The sequence below is a fragment of the Clavispora lusitaniae genome, assembly GCF_014636115.1.
Source record: "Clavispora lusitaniae strain FDAARGOS_655 chromosome Unknown tig00000038_pilon, whole genome shotgun sequence".
NCBI lineage: Eukaryota > Fungi > Ascomycota > Pichiomycetes > Serinales > Metschnikowiaceae > Clavispora > Clavispora lusitaniae.
This window is the reverse complement of record NW_027093976.1, coordinates 280,563-299,279: the sequence shown is the minus strand read 5'-3', so window position 1 is coordinate 299,279 and position 18,717 is coordinate 280,563. Positions and strand designations below refer to the sequence as shown.

At 51.3% G+C, this 18,717-nt stretch overlaps 7 protein-coding genes across 7 annotated transcripts; 1 reads left to right on the top strand and 6 right to left on the bottom strand. All coding sequences in view use genetic code 12, as the record gives it.

Moving 5' to 3' along the window:
• Positions 1-433: 433 nt before the first annotated feature.
• FOB63_001258 (uncharacterized protein) lies at positions 434-834 on the bottom strand (the record flags this gene model as incomplete). Its single annotated transcript, XM_066102150.1, has 2 exons — positions 434-604; positions 655-834. 2 exons carry the CDS (start codon positions 832-834, stop codon positions 434-436), a joined length of 351 nt encoding a protein of 116 aa, XP_065958450.1.
• Positions 835-905: 71 nt separating this feature from the next.
• FOB63_001257 (uncharacterized protein) lies at positions 906-3,853 on the bottom strand (the record flags this gene model as incomplete). Its single annotated transcript, XM_066102148.1, has 2 exons — positions 906-1,119; positions 1,170-3,853. The coding sequence occupies 2 exons, from the start codon at positions 3,851-3,853 to the stop codon at positions 906-908; spliced, it is 2,898 nt and encodes a 965-aa protein (XP_065958449.1).
• A 1,186-nt stretch (positions 3,854-5,039) lies between these two features.
• On the bottom strand, positions 5,040-6,512 carry FOB63_001256 (guanine deaminase; the record flags this gene model as incomplete). Its single annotated transcript, XM_002618662.2, has 1 exon — positions 5,040-6,512. The coding sequence occupies one exon, from the start codon at positions 6,510-6,512 to the stop codon at positions 5,040-5,042; it is 1,473 nt and encodes a 490-aa protein (XP_002618708.2).
• Positions 6,513-7,182: 670 nt separating this feature from the next.
• SSR1 (Ssr1p) lies at positions 7,183-7,851 on the bottom strand (the record flags this gene model as incomplete). The annotated part of the gene is made up of 1 exon (XM_002618664.2): positions 7,183-7,851. The coding sequence occupies one exon, from the start codon at positions 7,849-7,851 to the stop codon at positions 7,183-7,185; it is 669 nt and encodes a 222-aa protein (XP_002618710.2).
• Positions 7,852-8,406: 555 nt separating this feature from the next.
• Positions 8,407-11,655, bottom strand: FOB63_001254 (uncharacterized protein; the record flags this gene model as incomplete). Its single annotated transcript, XM_002618668.2, has 1 exon — positions 8,407-11,655. One exon carries the CDS (start codon positions 11,653-11,655, stop codon positions 8,407-8,409), a length of 3,249 nt encoding a protein of 1,082 aa, XP_002618714.2.
• A 351-nt stretch (positions 11,656-12,006) lies between these two features.
• Positions 12,007-13,287, bottom strand: RBF1 (Rbf1p; the record flags this gene model as incomplete). Its single annotated transcript, XM_002618670.2, has 1 exon — positions 12,007-13,287. The coding sequence occupies one exon, from the start codon at positions 13,285-13,287 to the stop codon at positions 12,007-12,009; it is 1,281 nt and encodes a 426-aa protein (XP_002618716.1).
• Positions 13,288-15,623: 2,336 nt separating this feature from the next.
• FOB63_001252 (NADPH oxidase family protein) lies at positions 15,624-17,711 on the top strand (the record flags this gene model as incomplete). The annotated part of the gene is made up of 1 exon (XM_002618671.2): positions 15,624-17,711. One exon carries the CDS (start codon positions 15,624-15,626, stop codon positions 17,709-17,711), a length of 2,088 nt encoding a protein of 695 aa, XP_002618717.2.
• Positions 17,712-18,717: the final 1,006 nt, after the last annotated feature.

Genomic DNA, 18,717 nt, shown 5'->3' with positions numbered 1-18,717 from the left:
TTGCCCACTGTTGTGTAATCAGTCTCTCATTCAAGTAATAACGAGAGAACATTCTCTAGCTGGAAATCATGTTCTCCCGATTCTAAGCATTGGCTACTCATGTTGTCTTTCCCTCTTCAAGTCTTGGCCCTTTGCCATGTGTACAATATGCTTGTATGTACATCTTCAAAAGTATCACACTGTTTCTTAATGGCCCCTTCATCCAATTCTCTACTTTACGACTAACCTGCCCATAGTCCAACGTACTTGTCTACCAATAGCTCTACTTTGCATTCAACTTCTCTTATATTGGAATATTTCTTTCTCGACATCATCGAACAACTAGCAACATTAACAAACGACTAGCCACATTAACAACTCCAAATCCAAACACCAACACCAACACTTCTGAATGCAAGATCCCATCTCAAAAATCTGAGATCCCCCATATGTTCTAGTACTGGCGATAACCTCCCTGTCGCGAGTCTGATTTGGCATTTGGATTTTGGCCTCGAGCATCGCCTGGACCTTTGTGCATCGCTGGCCCTGGAGCAGGCAGCGTGTATGTCGACTGAACCTGGTACTGGTAGGGATTTCCGTCATAGGAGCGGAAAGACAGAGGGTTCTGGCCCGTTGTCGTTCCAGGCCGTGGATACTGTTGCGAAGCATTCACACGCTGTTGGTAGGGGTGGTCGCCCGGACGAGCCTGCGGTTGACCTGGTTGGGTTGGAAGGGGCTTTTGTGCGGGCTGGCTAGGCTGGCCTGGATGTGGTCTTTGCCCGGCCTGGTTGATTTGGTTGGGAAGCGGTTTTTGTCCTGGTTGGCTTCTACCTTGTCTTTGTTGGTACTGAGCATGAGGGGGGTAGTTTTGCTGTGGATAATTCTGCGGTGGTTGGTTTTGCTGTGGATAGTTCTGCGGTGGTTGGTTATGCAGTGGTTGGTTTTGCAGTGGATAGTTCTGAGCCGACTGGTTCTGGGGGAAGTTCTGGCGTGGATAGTTCTGCGGTGGATACGCATTGTTTCCAGCAGCATAGTGTCCGCCTCCCGGCTGGCCTGGATACTGGCCCGGTTTCTGTCCACCGGCTTGAGGAGTCATCGGTTTCTGTCCTCCAGCCATTTGAGGAGTCATCGGTTTCTGTCCTCCAGCCATTTGAGGAGTCATCATCGGTTTCTGGTTTCCAGGCTTCTGCGCGGGAGCATACTGCTGGCCGTAGCCCTGTCCGTATTGTCCAGGCCCGGAAGGCCCCAGAGGACCGCCCGAAACATGTGGACGGCCAGGTTGATGGCCTGGACCGTTTGGAAACGGCTGGACAGGCGAGCGAGGAGCATTCATAGTTCCAGGCGACGAAAGCTGGCCATAGGCGGCATAAGCCGTGTTTTGCGCATAAGCTGGGATCTTATGAGACGTCTGCACCGGCGGAAGCAGGCCGTTTTCTTTCAGCAGGCTTTGTGGCTTCTCCGTCCGCACATCTGCGAACTGATGCACCTGGTTCTGCGAGCTGTTGGGCGACAGAATATACCGCGGCCGATAATGTTCGCTCGTGGGAGAGGCGACTTCCTCACGCATGAGGTTATGGCTCAAGTTGGTCACGGCGGACGACTTTTGAATCGCGGTTTTCGGGCCCATTTGTGTCTGCTGAGTCTGCTGGGGCGGGGCTTTCTGGGCCAGGCGGTGCTGGTCGGAAAACGATGTCTGTGCGGCCGAAGGGCTCTGCAACGGCGCGTTGACCGTCTGCTGCGACCGCAACTGCTGGATCTGCTGGATCTGCGGAAGCTGCTGCGCCTGGTACAGCCCAGAAAACCGCTCGGCCTCCTGCGAGTGGCGGGGCGGGCTGGGCGGCGGTGAAAGCTCCTCCGAGCCCGACAGCTCGGTGTCGTAGCGCCTGTCCACGGCCTGAGAAAACTGCTTGTTGAACTCCGAGTACTGGGTGTTGGGCGAGTGCGACTGCTCGAGCCTCTCCACACTTGGCACTAGCAAGCCGGTATTGAGAGGCCGCTCTTTCTGCACCAGGCTGGCCGAGGAGTAGTCGTCGTCTTCGTCGTCGTCGTCCTGCTCTTCTTCTTCGTCGTCGTCGCTGGCGTTCAACAAGTGTCTCTCTGTGGTTGGGTATGGTCCGTGCATCAACGACTTTTTGCGCATCAAGCTCGGGAGCGCTTCTTCGTCGAGCTCCTCGGCGCTGCCGTTGAGGATCTCGTTCCTGTCGTTGAAGCGGTCCGACGGCGTTTGGATCTTCGAGTACTTGTGGTAAATGTCTGCCAACTGCAACGACTTGCGCGTGGGCTCCTCTGTGTCGATGGCCAAGTTGTTGACGTTGCGCTGGCCTCGGCTGGCCACTTCCCTATTGGGGTCTGACGGTGGGAGCTTCGGAGCGTCTTCGCCCAAAACGGCAATCTGCGGCATCGACACCGGCGCAGCCTGGCCCAACTGACTAGCGCCAGCGCCAGCCGGGCTGGCGCCAAACGCAGGCGGACTCAGCGTCTTGGCGAACCCAGAAGCTGTGCGTGGTTTCGCCGGAAGAATGCGGTCTGTCGGCGCAGGCCCAGAAACCAGCCGTATCGTTGTTGGCGACGACTTGGCCGTGCCTGGGCTTGCTAGCAGCGGGCTGTTCAACGAGTTGATGGCGCCCAGGAAGCCACGTGCTGAACCACAGCCCTCATAGCCCTGCGCCAACTTCAGCTGCAACACACGCTTGAGGTTGTTTTTCCACGTGCGGGCGTCCCATTCCAAGTACTGGTCCGACCCCGTCAAGGACTCCAAGTCGGACAAATTGAGATAGTGGACGTGGGGCAACGTGGGCAAACCGAACAAAAGAGATTGCGGGTCAATGCGGTCGGCCTTCAACATGGCCGGGCGGCCGTACAAGCCAAAGGCATCGAAAAGCGGGATCAAAAACCGGATCAAGGTGTCGAAACCAGGCACCGCCGAATGCAGCTCGGGCATAAGAAAGAGCGACGTTTCCATGTTTTCATTGTGATCCTTTTTCTTTGGTTTTCCTGAGCCAACGTCAAAATTGATGGCCCCCTCGAGCTTCATGATGGTGCTCTGGTCAATGAAAAAGGGCAGCTGCGGATACACGGCTGTCACCAGCGTGGCGTGGGTAATCACACCCATGAGAGCTTTTTTCTTCATTGTTTCGTTTTCATAAAGCACAATACGGCCCGGAATGAACTTTTTGCGCTTGCTGGTCAGCGGCTCGATCACCGCATAGCACCGTTTCCATGCCATGCCCGAGCCATAGCGGATTTTCACCCAGTCCTGGTGGTTGAAGCGTTTTTCCGCCAATATCGTGCGGATATCGGACAACCGCAGCCCACGCGCCGACAAGAGCGCACCAGTGTAGGCTTCTTGCAAAGACTGGTACTCGAACGTGGCCAATCGAAGAGCCAAGTACCATTCGGTAAGCATGTCGAACGAACGAAACTGGATGATGTATCTGTTCTTCATCGTGGTCAGCACGATGATCACGTTTTCAAGCTGCTGTTTCGCAGCAGGAAGCACCTTCATGGCGTTGAAAATGGCGTCGGTGAAGTTGAGGTAGTTGGGTTTGCTTGAAGACTCGAGAAGCCGCTCAGGCAGGTTCTTGAACTCGGCCAAGTTGGCCACGTCCCAGTACGCGAGCTGGTTCCCGGTCAAGATACCGTACACCTCCTTCCATTGGCGGTCGCCGGGCTTGCCGTCGCCGTTCAAATCATAATACAACATGAAAATTCCTTCATAATAGCGTCGGTGGGCCTGCGACGACAACAACGTGACGATGGGCACGAGTTCAGGCGAGATCTCGCCATCGGCAAAAGTGGCCGAGTCTCGAGGCGCCTCTGCGGGCGGCGGTGGGCGGACGCTTTTCTTCTTGGGCAGGCGTGTGATAAACTTCATGAGTGTGGAACGAGAGGATCAAGGAACACAAGATGGAAAAGAGCGGAACAAAAGGAAAGAATGGCCACGAAAAGTGCACTCACAATGACAGCGGGGCAGTGATACTAAATACGAAAAGGAGAGACTCAGCAAAGGAATGGAAGTGGGTCCGCGTTCAAAACAACGTTGGTGAACAGAAAAAAAATGCAATTTCCATACTGGGGTAGATCCGCGCGCACGGACGTGTATGCAGGACGCGATATCGGAAAGAAAAGTATCTGCGCCAAGAGACAGATCCGAGATAGGCAAAGCTTACTTGATTTGGTACGCTGGCCGATATTTTTTTCCGTTGGATTTCGATTTTCGATTTTCGATTTTCGATTTTGCAGTTTCTTTTTCCTTCTTCTGCTTTTTCCTCTTGCACCTCCCACCCTGTGCTCTTCCAAGAGCCCTGGCCGTGTTGACGTACTAGTGTGGCTGTGGGCTTACGTAAGAAGCGAGAGAAGCGATTTCTGGGCCAAATACAAGAATTTCCATCGCCAAGGCCATACGAGCATTCTGAGTTCAGCTTGCTGGCAGATACCAGAAGCCAAAGATGTCTGCGCCGGCTAATTTCGCCGTTCTTTTTTAGGCGGCTCGGGATCTTATTTTAGCCTTGCGCCAACATAATGCCTCTCCTATGCAATAAGAATGCCGTTGGGTTCATAATCTGCGGTGCACGGGTGCGATCTCCAACGGTTATGCGGCGTGTCTCATTATTGCCCGTCGAGCAGGATGACAGAGGAAGAGACTACAAAAATTACATGTCTAGAATGAAGACTGACTGACAGACAGCCTGACCAAGAGAATCCATGAGAACTGAGTCCTGATTTGTCTTAACTAACAGAGATTCGCCATAACTTCTTGTTGTTTCTCCACGTCCATTAATTTGCCGTATTCCAATTTCATCCTACCGTTTATGTGAGCAGCGACAACCAATACAATGCGGACACATTCCAATGTATCGAACAACATCTCATCTGTCTGCTGTTACAAAATCATACTAGTAAGCCTTACATTAAATATTAACCATTAGTCCACTTCAACTCTTCTCGATAGACAAAAGAATTGAAAAGATCATTCCTTCTAGGACATGATAAGCGCGATCCCTCTGCCCTTGAACACAACGATTGCGTGCAATATTCGCCGGCATGTCCGCCTCTTCCACTTATTCCTTGCTCTCTCTTTCAATATACACCCACTGGTTTTCCTTGTTCACCACTGTACGTCCGTTACACCAAACACGTACACAGTTACGGTCATCACCTGAAAAGACCCAGCGATATACCAAATGAACCAACTTCTCCTTGTAATCGTCGTCTTCAGGTTTGTTCGGTTTCTGGAAGGCAAACACATCCACATTGGTGCCAGGCGCATCCAAATCAATGAGCTGCGCATCAAATGTTTTGCCCACGGCAAAGGACCCCACCTGATCGCCTAAACCACATGCTCTAGCACCGCCCATTGTCGCCATGTACAACGCCTCAGCAATAGAAACCCGCACGTTATTGTTTTCGGTGTGCATCGCCAAGTGGTGACTTACCATGATTGCACTGCGAGCAACACCCAAAATAGACTGCTCATAGCCGCCCGAGAGATCCGTGCCAAGCGAAACGTTGATTTTGTCTTCGTACAAGTAGCGATGTACAGGAGCTTCGCCGCTGGTAAGGAAAGAGTTTGAGGGTGGACAGTGGCTGATAGAGCATCCCGATTTGCGGAATAATTCACGCTCGTCGCTGGACAAGTGGATGGAGTGGGCCATAATGGTAGATGGTCCGAGCAAAGAATGCTTGTCGTACACAGACGCATAGTTCTCGCATTCAGGGAAAGTTTCACGCACTAAACGAATCTCGTCCTTGTTTTCCGAGATGTGCGTCTGGATGGGCAACTTGTGCTCTTTAGCAAGCAGGCCAAGCTTTGTCATGAGTTCGCGGGTACACGAGAGGGCAAAGCGAGGGGTGATGATGGCTTTAACGGCAAAATCGGACTTCCCACAGTTCAATTTATTGCAATGGTCGATCAATGTTTCCATAGATTCCACACATTCTTCATACAGCTCCTCATAGTGTGGAAAGTCGGGGTTGCAGTCTATGCACAGTTTGCCCACAAAGCCTCTTTGGCCATGGCGGGCCAACAAATCAGCAAAAAGATTGGTTGTTTCCCCATCGATTGTGGTGAAGTACGACGCGGTCGTTGTACCGTTGGCAAGTGACTTATCAATGCACTTGGTGTAGATCTCCTCTGCAAACGCCATCTTGTCTGGGTTTTCGTCTGTGAATTGCGTCTCCAACGGAAAAGTGTGCTTCTCGAGCCATTTCAACAACGGAAGCTCAGATCCAATTCCGATGTTTGGGTACTGTGGTGCGTGGATGTGCGTGTCGATGAAGCCTGGCACGAGGAACTGGCACGGCGTGCCGTGGAGATCCACATAACGCATTTGCTTGCCCTTGAAACGGGGCAATTCTTGTGGATTCGAAGATCCTGATGCTGGCTCGAGGTAGTCAATCACACCCTTCGAGTCCACGCCGACAAGCATATCGGGCAAGATCTCCAACTCGCCCAACTTAGGCGTGTGGACAAGCGATGCCCTATACAAGGTATAGGGGACAGGCAGGTGAATCTTAGGTATGTTCTGGCTCATGATAGGAAAGAAGTCGAGTTTCTGGAGTGAAGAGGAAAAGCTTCACTTAAGTACACAAACGGAGAGCGCCTAATTGGGGAATAGCAACGACTCATGGTGCCGTGATTGCAATGCCGACGGATGTGCCGCGGGACACCAAGGGCGTCTGTGCAGGCACAGATAACAAGTCAAAGAGCGCAGAGAAAATATCTCCTCCCGTATCGTCATTGGTGTACGGGTGTACGGTCCTTTGTTTTGTTGCAAAAAAAGCTAGCCGCCTATAGAAGGAAAAAAAAAGCCCAATCCCAAGGTAATCTGGAAACAAAAGTAAAGACAAATAGAGCGGAATTGCTTTCCGGAAAAGACCGAGAAGGGCGTTCCAAAACCGAAAAGCAAAGTATCCCAAAAGTGAAAGTATCCCAAAAGTAAAAGTGTCCCAAAAATGAAAGTGTGCCGAAACAAAAAAAAAAGTGTCCCAAAGCACAGAAGCTTAAGAGAGGCCGAAACAGGAAAAGAGCGCACCCGTGCACCATACCTATCTGCAGTCCACTATTTTGGTGAAGTTTTTTAAAGAAAAAAGTAGCAGCAGTACAGTCTGCAGGGGCACGGTCTAGACCGTCTACAATAGGAGCGAAGCTGCCCAGCATCAACAACAAGCCGTATGATTTGGGTATAAACTAGAATTAAACTTTTAGATCAAGGCGCCAATCACACCAATGATAGCAGCACCGAAGGAAGCACCGGTCTTCAAAGCGCCGTCGGCAGAGCTAACAGTAGTTGCTGAAGGAACGACGGAAGAAGATGCCGGAGCAGAAGAGACTGGCGCAGAAGAAGCTGGTGCGGAAGAAGCTGGTGCAGAAGAAGCTGGTGCAGAGGAGGCAACTTCGGTGGAAGCGGCTTCGGTAGAAACAGCAGCAGACGAAGCGGCCTCAGAAGTGGCTTCAACAGAAGAAGAAGCAGCCTCGGAAGAGGATGGAGCCTCAGAGGAAGCAGCTTCAGAAGAGGAAGGCGCTTCAGAAGAGGAGGCTTCAGTAGAGGAAGCCTCGGTGGAAGAGGCCTCGGAAGAAGAGGAAGCCTCGGAAGAAGAGGCAGAAGACGAAGAAGACACAGAAGCGTAGCCCTTGCACGAGTCGCTGAAGGCGGAAGAGGCGGCATCGGCGTCACCGTCTGGACAGGTGCTGCTCAAACACTTTTGCATGGCGCTGGATTCACTCGAACAAACGCAAGACAAGTCGCCCATGTTGGAACAAGAGGAGCCCTTTTGCACCAGGGCCACACAAGCTAACAAACAGGCTGGAGGGGTGGCCAAAACTTGGGGAAGAGCTGCGGCCAAAACGACCAAGGCGGAGAATTTCATCATTTAGCGAACGAGTGGAGTAATGCTGGGAAAAAGGTTAGTGGCTTGAGAATGGGGCCTTGTGCGCTGGTGGTGGGCGCACGCCATCTAAATATAGCTCGGGTAAACATTGGTCACGTGTTTTCGCGGATGCACGGGTTCTGGGCCCAAGCTTATTTCAACTCACCAAGTCAACTCTCGAGAAAGTTCGATATTCGTTTTGAAACATATCGTGCTGTAAGCATAAGAAGTTTGTTGCAAAATGGATGGTGCAATTGGTTTGTGTCTTCGGTAACATGCATGAACTAGTGCTAACGCATAATGATGGACTGCTCACGGAAATCATTCCACAATGCAATCTGAAAATAGTAAAATTGAGTTTTCCCCTGATAAGCTTATTTCGCTCACTTTGGGGCCTGGATCTTGTTACTTGTGTTTCGGATCCTCCCAATATAAATTTCCCTTCTTAAGCATCGATGATACACATATCTCAGCTACCACCTTAGTACATCCTCTTTGTCCGACTTTTGGATCTCTCTTTTCAATCTTAGTCTTTCTTTCATCTTCCATCTTCACTCATCACAACCGCACTTCTGCTGTAAGCCCACTGGCCTGGTACAACAACTGCATGGGGAACTCGCCTATTCTCACAGCAATATCTGCGATAGTGTCCACATCTAGTCCACCATTTAATGCTCGGCGTAGGAGAGCAGCTCCAGGCGCTTCCACGCGGATAGGCATTCGGGGAGTAGTGTAGAGGCCCGGCGGCACAAGAAGCATAGGCGAATGCTCGATACGAGCCACCACTTGTCCCTCGCATGATGCTTGGCTTGACAAAATTTCAGCAACAATCTCTGCGTTAGCCAAAGGGTTGTATACTGTGATTTCGATTTGCGACGAGAGAATGTGGATCGTGGCGCCTACAAGAAAGGGACTGCCCTCGGACGATCCTTCGGTGTTTTGAGGAAAAGGAAATCCAAGAGATGTGGGACGGCCAGTTTCTTGGAGTTCCTGGCGATTGAATTGAATCTTTGGAACGGTAAGCAGCTGCGGCGAAAGAGCCGAAACAAACTCATTTAAGCCCATTCTTCCAGCTTGCAAGTTTTGGATCGTCACTCGTGCGGCCGCACCTGAAACAACGTGGCTGGCCAAATCTTCTGCAAATGCCCTCACATGGAGATCTGGGCATGCTAAGCGAAAGCCCGCAGATACATTGGCGCGGCCCTGGGTCATGGAGAATCTATCGAGGGAGGCCCTACCTACCACGGTGCCATTGTAAGCCAAGTCGGCGTCGAGCAGGGTGTCTATATGAAGTGACACATTGTATGGTATCTCCAACGCAAGGTCTGCTAGGAGCTCAAGCGACGAGGAGTTAGAACTGATGTAGAAGAGCTTGTCTGCGCGAAAGATTGCACCCGCTAGGAGGCGGTCTAACGGCGATTCTGTTACATTGTCTTGACTGGTTTCAAGGTTACCTAACTTGGCAGTCACTTCAGCCGCGTCAATGAAGTCGAAGTCAGAATTCATCGCATCCTCGTCATTTCTTCCAGCCCATTCCATGGTCACATTGTGGAAAGTTGTAGCTAGAAGAGGCAGGCGTAAGGTTGCAGAAACTAAATTAACCTTGCCTCCAAGTGTAGGGACCCGCCCCGAAAGCACAGTGTTAGCTGCGAGCGCTAATGCATGTGGGTCACCCACAGTTATATCTGCGCTCTCCACTTCCACTGAGCCGTTGGCGCCATTAGCGCAGACTTGTGCACTAGCTACCAGCAGCAAAATGACCTGAGCGTTGGCATCGACCTCAGCATCCTCCACAGGCCACTCAACATAGCCTGAGCCCGTGACCTTCATGGCCAACTCGTTGCTAGGAAGGATCTCGATAGCCACGTGAGAAAAATTGCCCTTGCCAAACATACCGAGGCCCAACACCATGCCGTTGAAGGAGATGTTGGGTGAGGCAGCGACTTGCGGGTCGAGGTCGCGCGGAATGCGCAACACCAGTCTGAGCCAGTGGGGCAACTTCTCGTTGCGGGCACTGGGCGGCGCCCACACGACAATGGGCGCGCCGCGGGCCACTCGCTCTATAGGGCTAAGCCCGTCCGCACAAGGGCGCAGGATTTCGGGCGAAACCTCATCAATTTTGCCATGAAGACGCAATGAGCGAGACGATACGGGAGCGTAGTCTTGGGAAGTTTCTTCGGAATTGTCAAAGCCAGCAGCAGAATCGAGTTTTCCGCCGCATTCTTCGCTCGCCCAAGTTCCTACGGTGACAGGGCGGCCGGCACAATCACGCACGGCCACCAGCCAGTCGATGGGAGGTATTTCCAAGTCAGGGAAACTCTCTGATTGGCGAGACACGTCTTGAGCGACTAGTATTTCGGGCATTGCCACGCTAACCGTAGCATTGGCCTCGAGCGAACGATGCCACGCGACGGCCACTGTCGATATGCGGATCTCGCCCATGGCCACAGTGCGCCGCACCTCCACCGCAGGCAACGGCACTCGTACGCCGCGGATCCGCGCAGCCGCCCGCACTGTAGCCTCCACGAGCCACTGGGAGCGGTGCGCATGCGCGGCCCACGCGGCTGCCACTGCAGTCTCCACGCCGTCTGTGAATTGGGCGTCGGCCACCACGTCAAACGGCCAGTGCGAGCAGGAAAAGTCCACGTCCACCGGCGGCCACACCACCAGCACCACGTGTGTGCGGTTGAGTTCCGGGCCGGACACCACCACTGGGCTGGGCTGGCGCGGCTCGACTGTGCCGTTGCTGGCGAGCGGGCCGAGCTTGCGGAAAAGCCAAAGGGCAAGCGCCAGGCCGCCCGTGACGCACACCTCGCCCGCCACGCGCACGCGCACGCCGCCGTCTGACATGCCCACGAGGGCGGCGTTGTCTATGCGCGCCTCGAATGCAGGCGGCTGCGCGAGCACTGCGCGCACCACGAACAATGCCGCCACAAACACGGCTATGGCTGCAAAAAAAAAGAGCGCGCATGCGGTGTTGCGGCGCTTGTGCCGCGTGCTCGCGGCGTGGGCCGGCGCTGGCCCTAGCGCTGTTTGGCCCGGCTGCAAAAAGTTTTGCAGCAAAAGCGCACTTTGCTCTGTTGGCGGCTCTGTTTCTGAGCCAAACACGGCGTGGTTCGACAGGGCGGGCCCGCCTCTATTTATAGGCAATGCGGCGCCAAAACTCAGTGCGGAATTCGAAGCCGCTGTACCTAAGTAAGGCATGATATTGGTGGAGGACTCTGTTGACTGATCTGTAAAATCTGAGGCAAAAGATTTGCCATATTGGCCAGATTGGCCAGATTGGCCAGATTGGCCAGATTGGGCAAGAGATTGGCCGGATTGGCCAAAAGCTTGGACAAGGGATTGACCTGCAAAATTTGCTCCATCTGATTTGGCTCCAGTTTCATCAGACCTTGCTTCGTTCTGTTCACTTTGTCTCCCCTCTGGCTTTCGTATCTTCTCTCGTAGTTCCCGGTCAATTTTCTGGTCATGCGTTTCTTTTCTTTGAACGAGTAGTTTCTTCTGCTGAATTTCATTCTCATTCAGATGCTGATTGAAGTTCTGATACTGATTGTGGTTCTGATACGAATTGAAGTTCTGATGCTGATTATTCTCACCGTTGCCCATATCATTCCTTTTGTCTGTATTCTGATCCTGCTTCTCTTTCTTTCTTTTCTCGGATCTCCGTCCGTTTAATCTTTCTTCGTTCTCTATGCTCTGCCCAATTTCTTTGTCTGTCTTTCTTTCATTCAGAATACCATTGTCCAACGAGTTCGGCTGGTTTCCTTTCTTTTTCTTGGGCCATTTTATTCGCGATGGACTCATGTCAATCTTCTTTCTTGTGTGAAGTTATATCAGATTTGATAATACCTCTGCTCTAACCGCTATACGGGGTAAGGTCGTGCCGTGCTCGATTTTACATTACACCTTCAGTTTATTCTACATCTTCATCTTTCAATCCGGCTGTTATTGCCTTCACTTTCTGTTTACTTCGCTTTCTTGCATTCTTGCTTTCATCTAGACTTTAGCGAGGCTCATCGGCCACCTTCATTGTGCTCATCGCGATAAGAGACAGGAAATGTTTATTGATAATCATACAAACAGGAACAATATTAAAACAAAGACTGGCGCGTCTGTAGGAAGTAAAGAGCGCACTTATGGTACAGCGCCACCCATCTAGTGGACGTGGCCGTGAGCATGGTCGTGCTGTTGCACGCTTGGATCCACGTTAGGATCCACGCTCGTCTCGATACTAGGGTCAACAGGTGGGTTCAGCAAACCTCCGTTGCCTGGAGCAGCCTCCATCGCGGCGATAACGGCAACATCTTGCACCGAGGGATGGTTGTCCTCGTGGTGGTGTTGTGCGTGTTGAAGATGTTGCGCGTGCTGGAGGTGCTGGTGGTGGAGCTGTTGTTGGTGCTGCGCCTGGAGGTGTTGATATTGTTGCGCCTGGAGATGGTGATGATCAAGAAGCTCAGGCTGGTATCCGACAGCGGCAGCAGCGGCAGCGGCGGCGGCAGCACCACCGTTACGGTGCAAAGGCTTTTCCACCAACGTTCTGGTGTACTTTGCTCTCTTCTTCTTGCCGCCGACAGTGGCAAAGTTAGGTTCTGGAGGATGGTTGTGCGCAGGGTGGATCATACGCAAAATCCACATCTCCGAGTCCTTCTTGTCGTCGTCGTGGTATGTGCCGTCGAATTCGTTGGGCTCCTTCTTCATCTTCTTAGCCTTGTCCTTCTCTGGAGGGTACAAGTTGGCCACCAATCTGTATCCACACTTGCTTCTCTTGGTGTACGCCACTCTCTGTCTCTTGGTAGCGTCCTTGACAGTGGTTCTGAAAGAGCCAGATCTCTCGCACTGGAAGTACACAGCCTTTGGCTTCGACGAGTTGATGACAATCTTGCATTGTTCCTCTTCGTTGAGCACAGTCTTGACATACTTGACCAAGTCTTGCTTACTGGAGAAAGTCTTGATAATGTCGCCTTCGCCGTGTCTAGACACAAGGAAGCCGCCATTCTCGTAGTCAATCCCCGCGGTGGGGAGCGTCATGGCGTGCTGGTGCTGTGGCAACTGCTGGCGGTGCAACTGTTGCTGGTGCAATTGTTGCTGCAAGTGGTGCTGCTGTTGCAAAGGGTGTTGCTGCAAGTGCTGGTGTTGCAAGTGCTGGTGCTGCAAGTGCTGTTGCTGCAAGTGCTGTTGTTGCATTTGCTGCTGCTGCATTTGCGCGGCGGCGGCGGCGCTCATGTGAACGCCACGGTGGTATTGGCTCTCGTCGTCGTGGTGGCCCATGACGGCAGCCGGGTTGGGGAAGTCATGCCCGTTGGCCAACGCAATGGCGGCGGCGGTGGTGTGGTCCAATTGTTGTTGGTGGTGGAGGTGCTGCTGCTGCAAGTGTTGGTGTTGCGGAGCGAGGCCTTGGCCAGTGGATCTTTCGTTTGAGGTCGAAGGTCCAGACATGGTAGTGTTTATTTGTTGTTGTTGTTTTGGTAGTTGTTTTGAGTGTTGTGGTTGTTGTTTTTTGTTGTTTTTTTGTTGTTTTTCGTTGTTGTTTTTGTCGTCGTTGTTTGTTGTTTTTTTGTTGTTTTTGACGTTCTTTCGCTGTTTGTTAGTTCTCTAGCAAAGCAGACGTAGCAAACGGGACCGTGTTGTTGTTATGCGGCGGAGACGTGTTTCAACGTGTTTTGCGTTGCAACGTGTTTTACGGTGCTTTCGAGCAGATACAAAACAGGGGGTTTTGCGAAGAAACCAATCAGGGGCTAAAAAGGCGGCGGAAACTTTCAAACACAAGTTTCAATGCTGCCGTTCACTAGTAATGGGACCAGAGACTGAAGCAAGTGGTGTGGATATAACGGTTGTCCTGCACACCTAAGAGAGTGGGCTTGAATTTAGTTCCTGGATAAAGGAGTAGTGGGTGTGTGTGAAAGAAAGAATTTGTTGATGTTGAGGAGGGAGGAACGGATTCCCGTCGTGCGCGGCCCAAAGGCGTGATGTCTGCAGGTTTTGGCGGTGCTGGCCAATCACACGCGCGCATTTCGTGGTCCCACGCGAGTTCCGGCCGTGGCCTACCCCCGGGTCTCGCCCACTGTTAAGCCAATGAAAGGCTGGGAACCTGAACACCACAACGGAAATATTATTACACCATAACGGAAAAATTATTACACCACAACGGAAAAATCATTGGCAATAGTGAAACAGTAGAGGTCAGATGAGGTGTTGGCATGATTGGCGCAAACGAAATCGCCTAGTCATTTGGCCTAGTGACCAATGTGCAGATAGAAATACCCTCGACAAGACATTGTTCTCAATGTATGTAGTACACGAGAAAGGAAAGGACAAAAGACAAAAGACCAAAAGACCAAGGCCAACGGGAGCAAAAAGCGAAACGTAAAATGTAGAACCAAGACAAAACAAAATGAGAATGGGAAGCCGAACCAGAATGTTATAGAAGTCTACCAGGTATTAGAGAAGTCTACCAGAGTAGAAAGCCAACCAAGTAATAAGAAGGAAGAAGAGAACAAAAGTACAGAAGTTCAATCGAGACTTAACGTCCTAAATGTAGCTTTGCTTACCAATTTCCACTGGATCATGAATCTAAGTTTATCATATATGAGTCTTCAATCGGCCATACTGACCAAGTACTTTGAGTTTCAGCGCTGAAAAGTTGATATGGCCCAAATGGCTGATCCACTTCACCTCGCTCAAAGCTAATAATCTAGCAATTGTTTAGTGAATCACAATCATAAATTGGTTGGCTTCCTGCCTTGCTTCTCTTTGATTCACCATCGGACTGCTCTATCCATTTATCTCTGCCATTAAATTCCCATCTAATCCTCACTTTGTTTTATTATACCTCATATGCATTGTGTTTCAACATGTGGATCATTGTTCTCCATACTATGGAACAAGACATGTCAAGCATTCATCCTAATCCTTCTAGATACATTGCTCCATCGTTATAGATACGTTGCACCCGATCGTTTTATTTGCTGGGGCCAATTGGAAAGCCCAAGCGGCTCAGCACGTGTCCTTTCTTTCCCGGTTCATTCAATAACAGCAAGCAATTGCATTTGCATTCACTCTGTATCTCCATCTAAAGAGTGCCCGTGATCCGGATCGCCAGAAAAATCACGATAGTTGCATGTCTTGTCTATTCACGGCTTGCACAGAATTCCGCCTCACTTTCCACAATGGAGATGAAGTAGCACAATCACCCCGTGATACTCCTGTAGCGGTCTATTTTTACGAACGCTGTCTGAGCTGAGCATGTAGAATGGCGCAAGTCCACCAAGAATACGTCTCCTTACTGCTCTATCTCCGCGGTTTGCATGAGCCAATACGTTTGCGGGTCTACGTTCAACCTTCTGGTACAGGTTGGGAGCAAATATGTTGCCCATTGTAGAAGAAACCAGCCAAGGCTTTGGGCCACCAAAAGAGAAAAAAGCCCGTCTGTGGCCCCACCAGCAAGCTTTGGACGCCACGAAGGGAAAAAAAGCTTAACCGTTTTTGGAGGATGAGACACGGATAAAACCCACCAAAAAGAGGTGCAGGAGGCGCCCTGCGGCTACTATTTTGACGTTTCCGCATTCTTCTTCTGCAGAGAGTGCAGGGCGCATGCGCTAGTGCGTCTAGGGACCATAGTACTTGCATGTGTTGAGCAGCCTGAAGCTTTGCATCTTTGTCTTTGTTTGCTGCTTTCACGATCAGTGATGCTGGATTGGGCTGGCAAATTCGTATCGGGCCCGGCATAAATATCGGCCATTTCCCCCTCGTAGGCAAGCAATTTCCGTCGCTCCATGCGCATCGTGTTTCTTTTCATTTCTTTCGCATTGGCAAGAGATGTGCCCTTCCGCTACTGGGGCAAGGATGGAGCGCAGATGCTTCTGTGTGCCGATTACGTTGTGCATGCGCTGAACGGCGTCTGTCGGAAAAGCGACTACCACTGGCGAGACGATTCGCTCACCAAATGTCTTTGCGAGAACGAAGACATATACAAAAGCATGGCCGGGTGCTTGGTTGGAGAGCACATGGACCACCAGCGCCCAGCACAGCTTTTCGTCAACTACTGCAAGTCGCAAGGCGTTTGGACCAATCTCTTTTATTTTTTCGAGGCGTACAACTCGTATCGAGAAGACGCCCGCAACGCCAATTCTTCCGGCGCATTGGAGGCTCCCATCAAGGTGGACAAGATAGAGTTGGCTCGCTGGAACGAGGCCTACACCACCTTGTACGCCAACAAAGACCGGTCTTTTGTGTTTGGCATGGTGCTCTTGTGCTACTGGGGCGCCGTCTTTTTCGCTGCCGCTGTTTTCAACTGGACCACGGCCCTTTTCCCGCAGACAAGACTCTGGTTCAACGGGAGGAAGTCCACTGCCCTCCGGCGCTACTTCACATTGCCTGCAATGCGCCAGAGCAAATTGCTTTCCAAAAAAGTGGGCGTGCTCCAGTTTTTCTCGCCGTCCCGTCTCGAAACAACCATCTTGGTGGTTTTCTTTTTGTTGACCATCTGTCTTTTGGCCTCGGGCATCCACTTCCCAAAGGAAGACTTGCTCCACAACTCGAAGGTGGTGACCAAAATGCACCACATTGCCAACCGCTTCGGCATTTTGGGCATGCTGCTTGTGCCCTTGGTGGTTTTGCTTGCTGGCCGAAACAACATACTCCAGTGGATCACAAGATGGAACTACGGCACTTTCATGTTGTACCACCGGTGGATCGCCCGCGTGTGTGTTTTTTTGATTGTGATCCACTCGATCTTGGCCTGTTTCCGGGCCGGGCTTGCCCATGTGCTCACTGAGGTTGCAGGGCTGGCTTGGCTCGTTTGTGGATACTTTGGAACTATCTGCGGCATCTTCATTTGCGCCACGGGCATCTTGCGATTCCGCCGGGCCCACTACGAGTTGTTTTATGTGCTCCACTTGGTGATGGGCGTCGTGTTTCTCGCCTCGTCGTGGGTCCATTTAAGTCGCTTGGGCTACCTGTTTTTGCTGACCATAGCCATCACCATTTGGCTTGTGGACAGAGCCATTCGTGTGGTCCGCTTGGCCACTTTTGGGTTCCCGGTCGCTACTGTGACAATGTGTGCCAATGAAACTCTCCGTGTGGTGATCCCCAAGCCTCGCCATTGGTACGCCATCCCAGGCGGCCACTCGTGGCTTTTTTTCGGCCCCAAGTTCTGGCAGCTGCACCCGTTTACATGCTACGAGTCTGTCTCGGGCCGCAGCTTGATCTTTTTGTGCGGAATCAAGGGCGGAGTCACCGGCCATGTGGCCCGGTCGCTTGCTTTGGAGCCAGGCAAGTCGAAAACCATGCGTGTGGCGGTCGAAGGTCCATATGGAGAGTCGATGCCCACCAAAGGCCATTCTTCGGTTGTGTTTTTGGCTGGCGGAAATGGAATTCCCGGCATCTTTGCTGAGGCGTACGGAAAAGCGCTCCGGCACTCTCCTGCAAAGCAGAGAATCAAGCTCTACTGGTCCATCCGCCTGGTCAAGCTGTTGTGCTGGTTTGTGGAAGAGTTGGATGCGCTTGCCAACACGAAAATCGAAACCACCGTCTGCATTTCCAACCCACGATTCGAGGCCGACGACATTGAGTTTCTTGGTGTCGGCTCATGGATGGCCGAAAAGAAACTCGACGACCTGTCGATGGCACAAGTGCTTTCCCATCTTCTTTCGCGGCGCTTTCCACACGTTGAATTTCTCTACGGCCGTGTGAAGGTGGACCAGGTTGTTGAAGAAGAGACTGACCTCTGCAGCCAGAGCGTCGCATTTATCAGCTGTGGCCACCCGGGTATGGTGGACGACCTTCGCAGGGCCGTGGTGAAGAAGATACCAGAAACTTCAAAGAGAGTGGACTACTTTGAGCAGCTTCAATCGTGGGCATAGCTACATTTATTTCAATGGAGCTTTCTATCTTTTCTGGCTCTGATTGGTTTTTTCTTTGGTGCCTTTGGTTTTGGTTCGATCGCTGATCGTGACTGTTGGAGTTTACTGGTGTTAGTGGGTGCAAATGCAAGACCGGGTGGTTTGGGGCGGAAATGGCTCTTTTGGATTTTTTTCTGAGCCCCTATAAAACTTTCTGCCTCCACAATCCACCCCTTGGCCATTCGGCTTCTCTTTTGCATCTTTGGGATTTTTCGTCTAGTGTTTTGATTAATGCACAAAGTATTGATATGTATGCAAAACTTACGAACCGCAGGACGCGCGCTGCATTCGATGCATTAGAAGCTGATACACGGATAAAATAGCGGCAAGTTCTTTTCTTCCGGTTTTTTCCTGCCCAGCTAATCCGTCAAGAAAATTGTTGGTGAGCTTTTTTTTTTGGGTCTTATTGACTGATGCATTTGATTTTTTGGTGGTGTTCATGGTACCTGAAATAGACGAGCGCACAATGAAACAAGTGCGCCTAACTGCAGCTAATTGTTTTAGACTTTTGGCCCTGCATTTCTGCTTATCCATGCCACCTCAGCGATAAAAGAACAAGAGAAGGCCAACAACTCGCCTAAAGTAAGCAAAACGTACCATGATCTTCCATCTTTGCTATTTTTGAATACACGTGGATTATGTGCCTCAGGGCCTTCACGATTGTCTCTTGCCCTTGTCTATGTAGATACCGGAGATAGTTCTTTAGAAGTGAAGCTTAGCACCTTCCGCCTACTCACAAATGGTAGCCCCAGCAAGCAAACAGAATCCGAATAAGTGATGAGAAAGAGGGGAGACCGTATAGGCAGAGGGGAAGATACCTGCAATTAGTTGTCCTGACGTAAATTGCGTACTATTGTCTGGGCCTCGTTTTTTAAATTAGCCGAGCTGGAATGCGATAACAAGGACTCAAAGTCAATTCGATTTTAATGGCGTGAGTATGCCAGAAAAGCCACTGCTGATTACCATT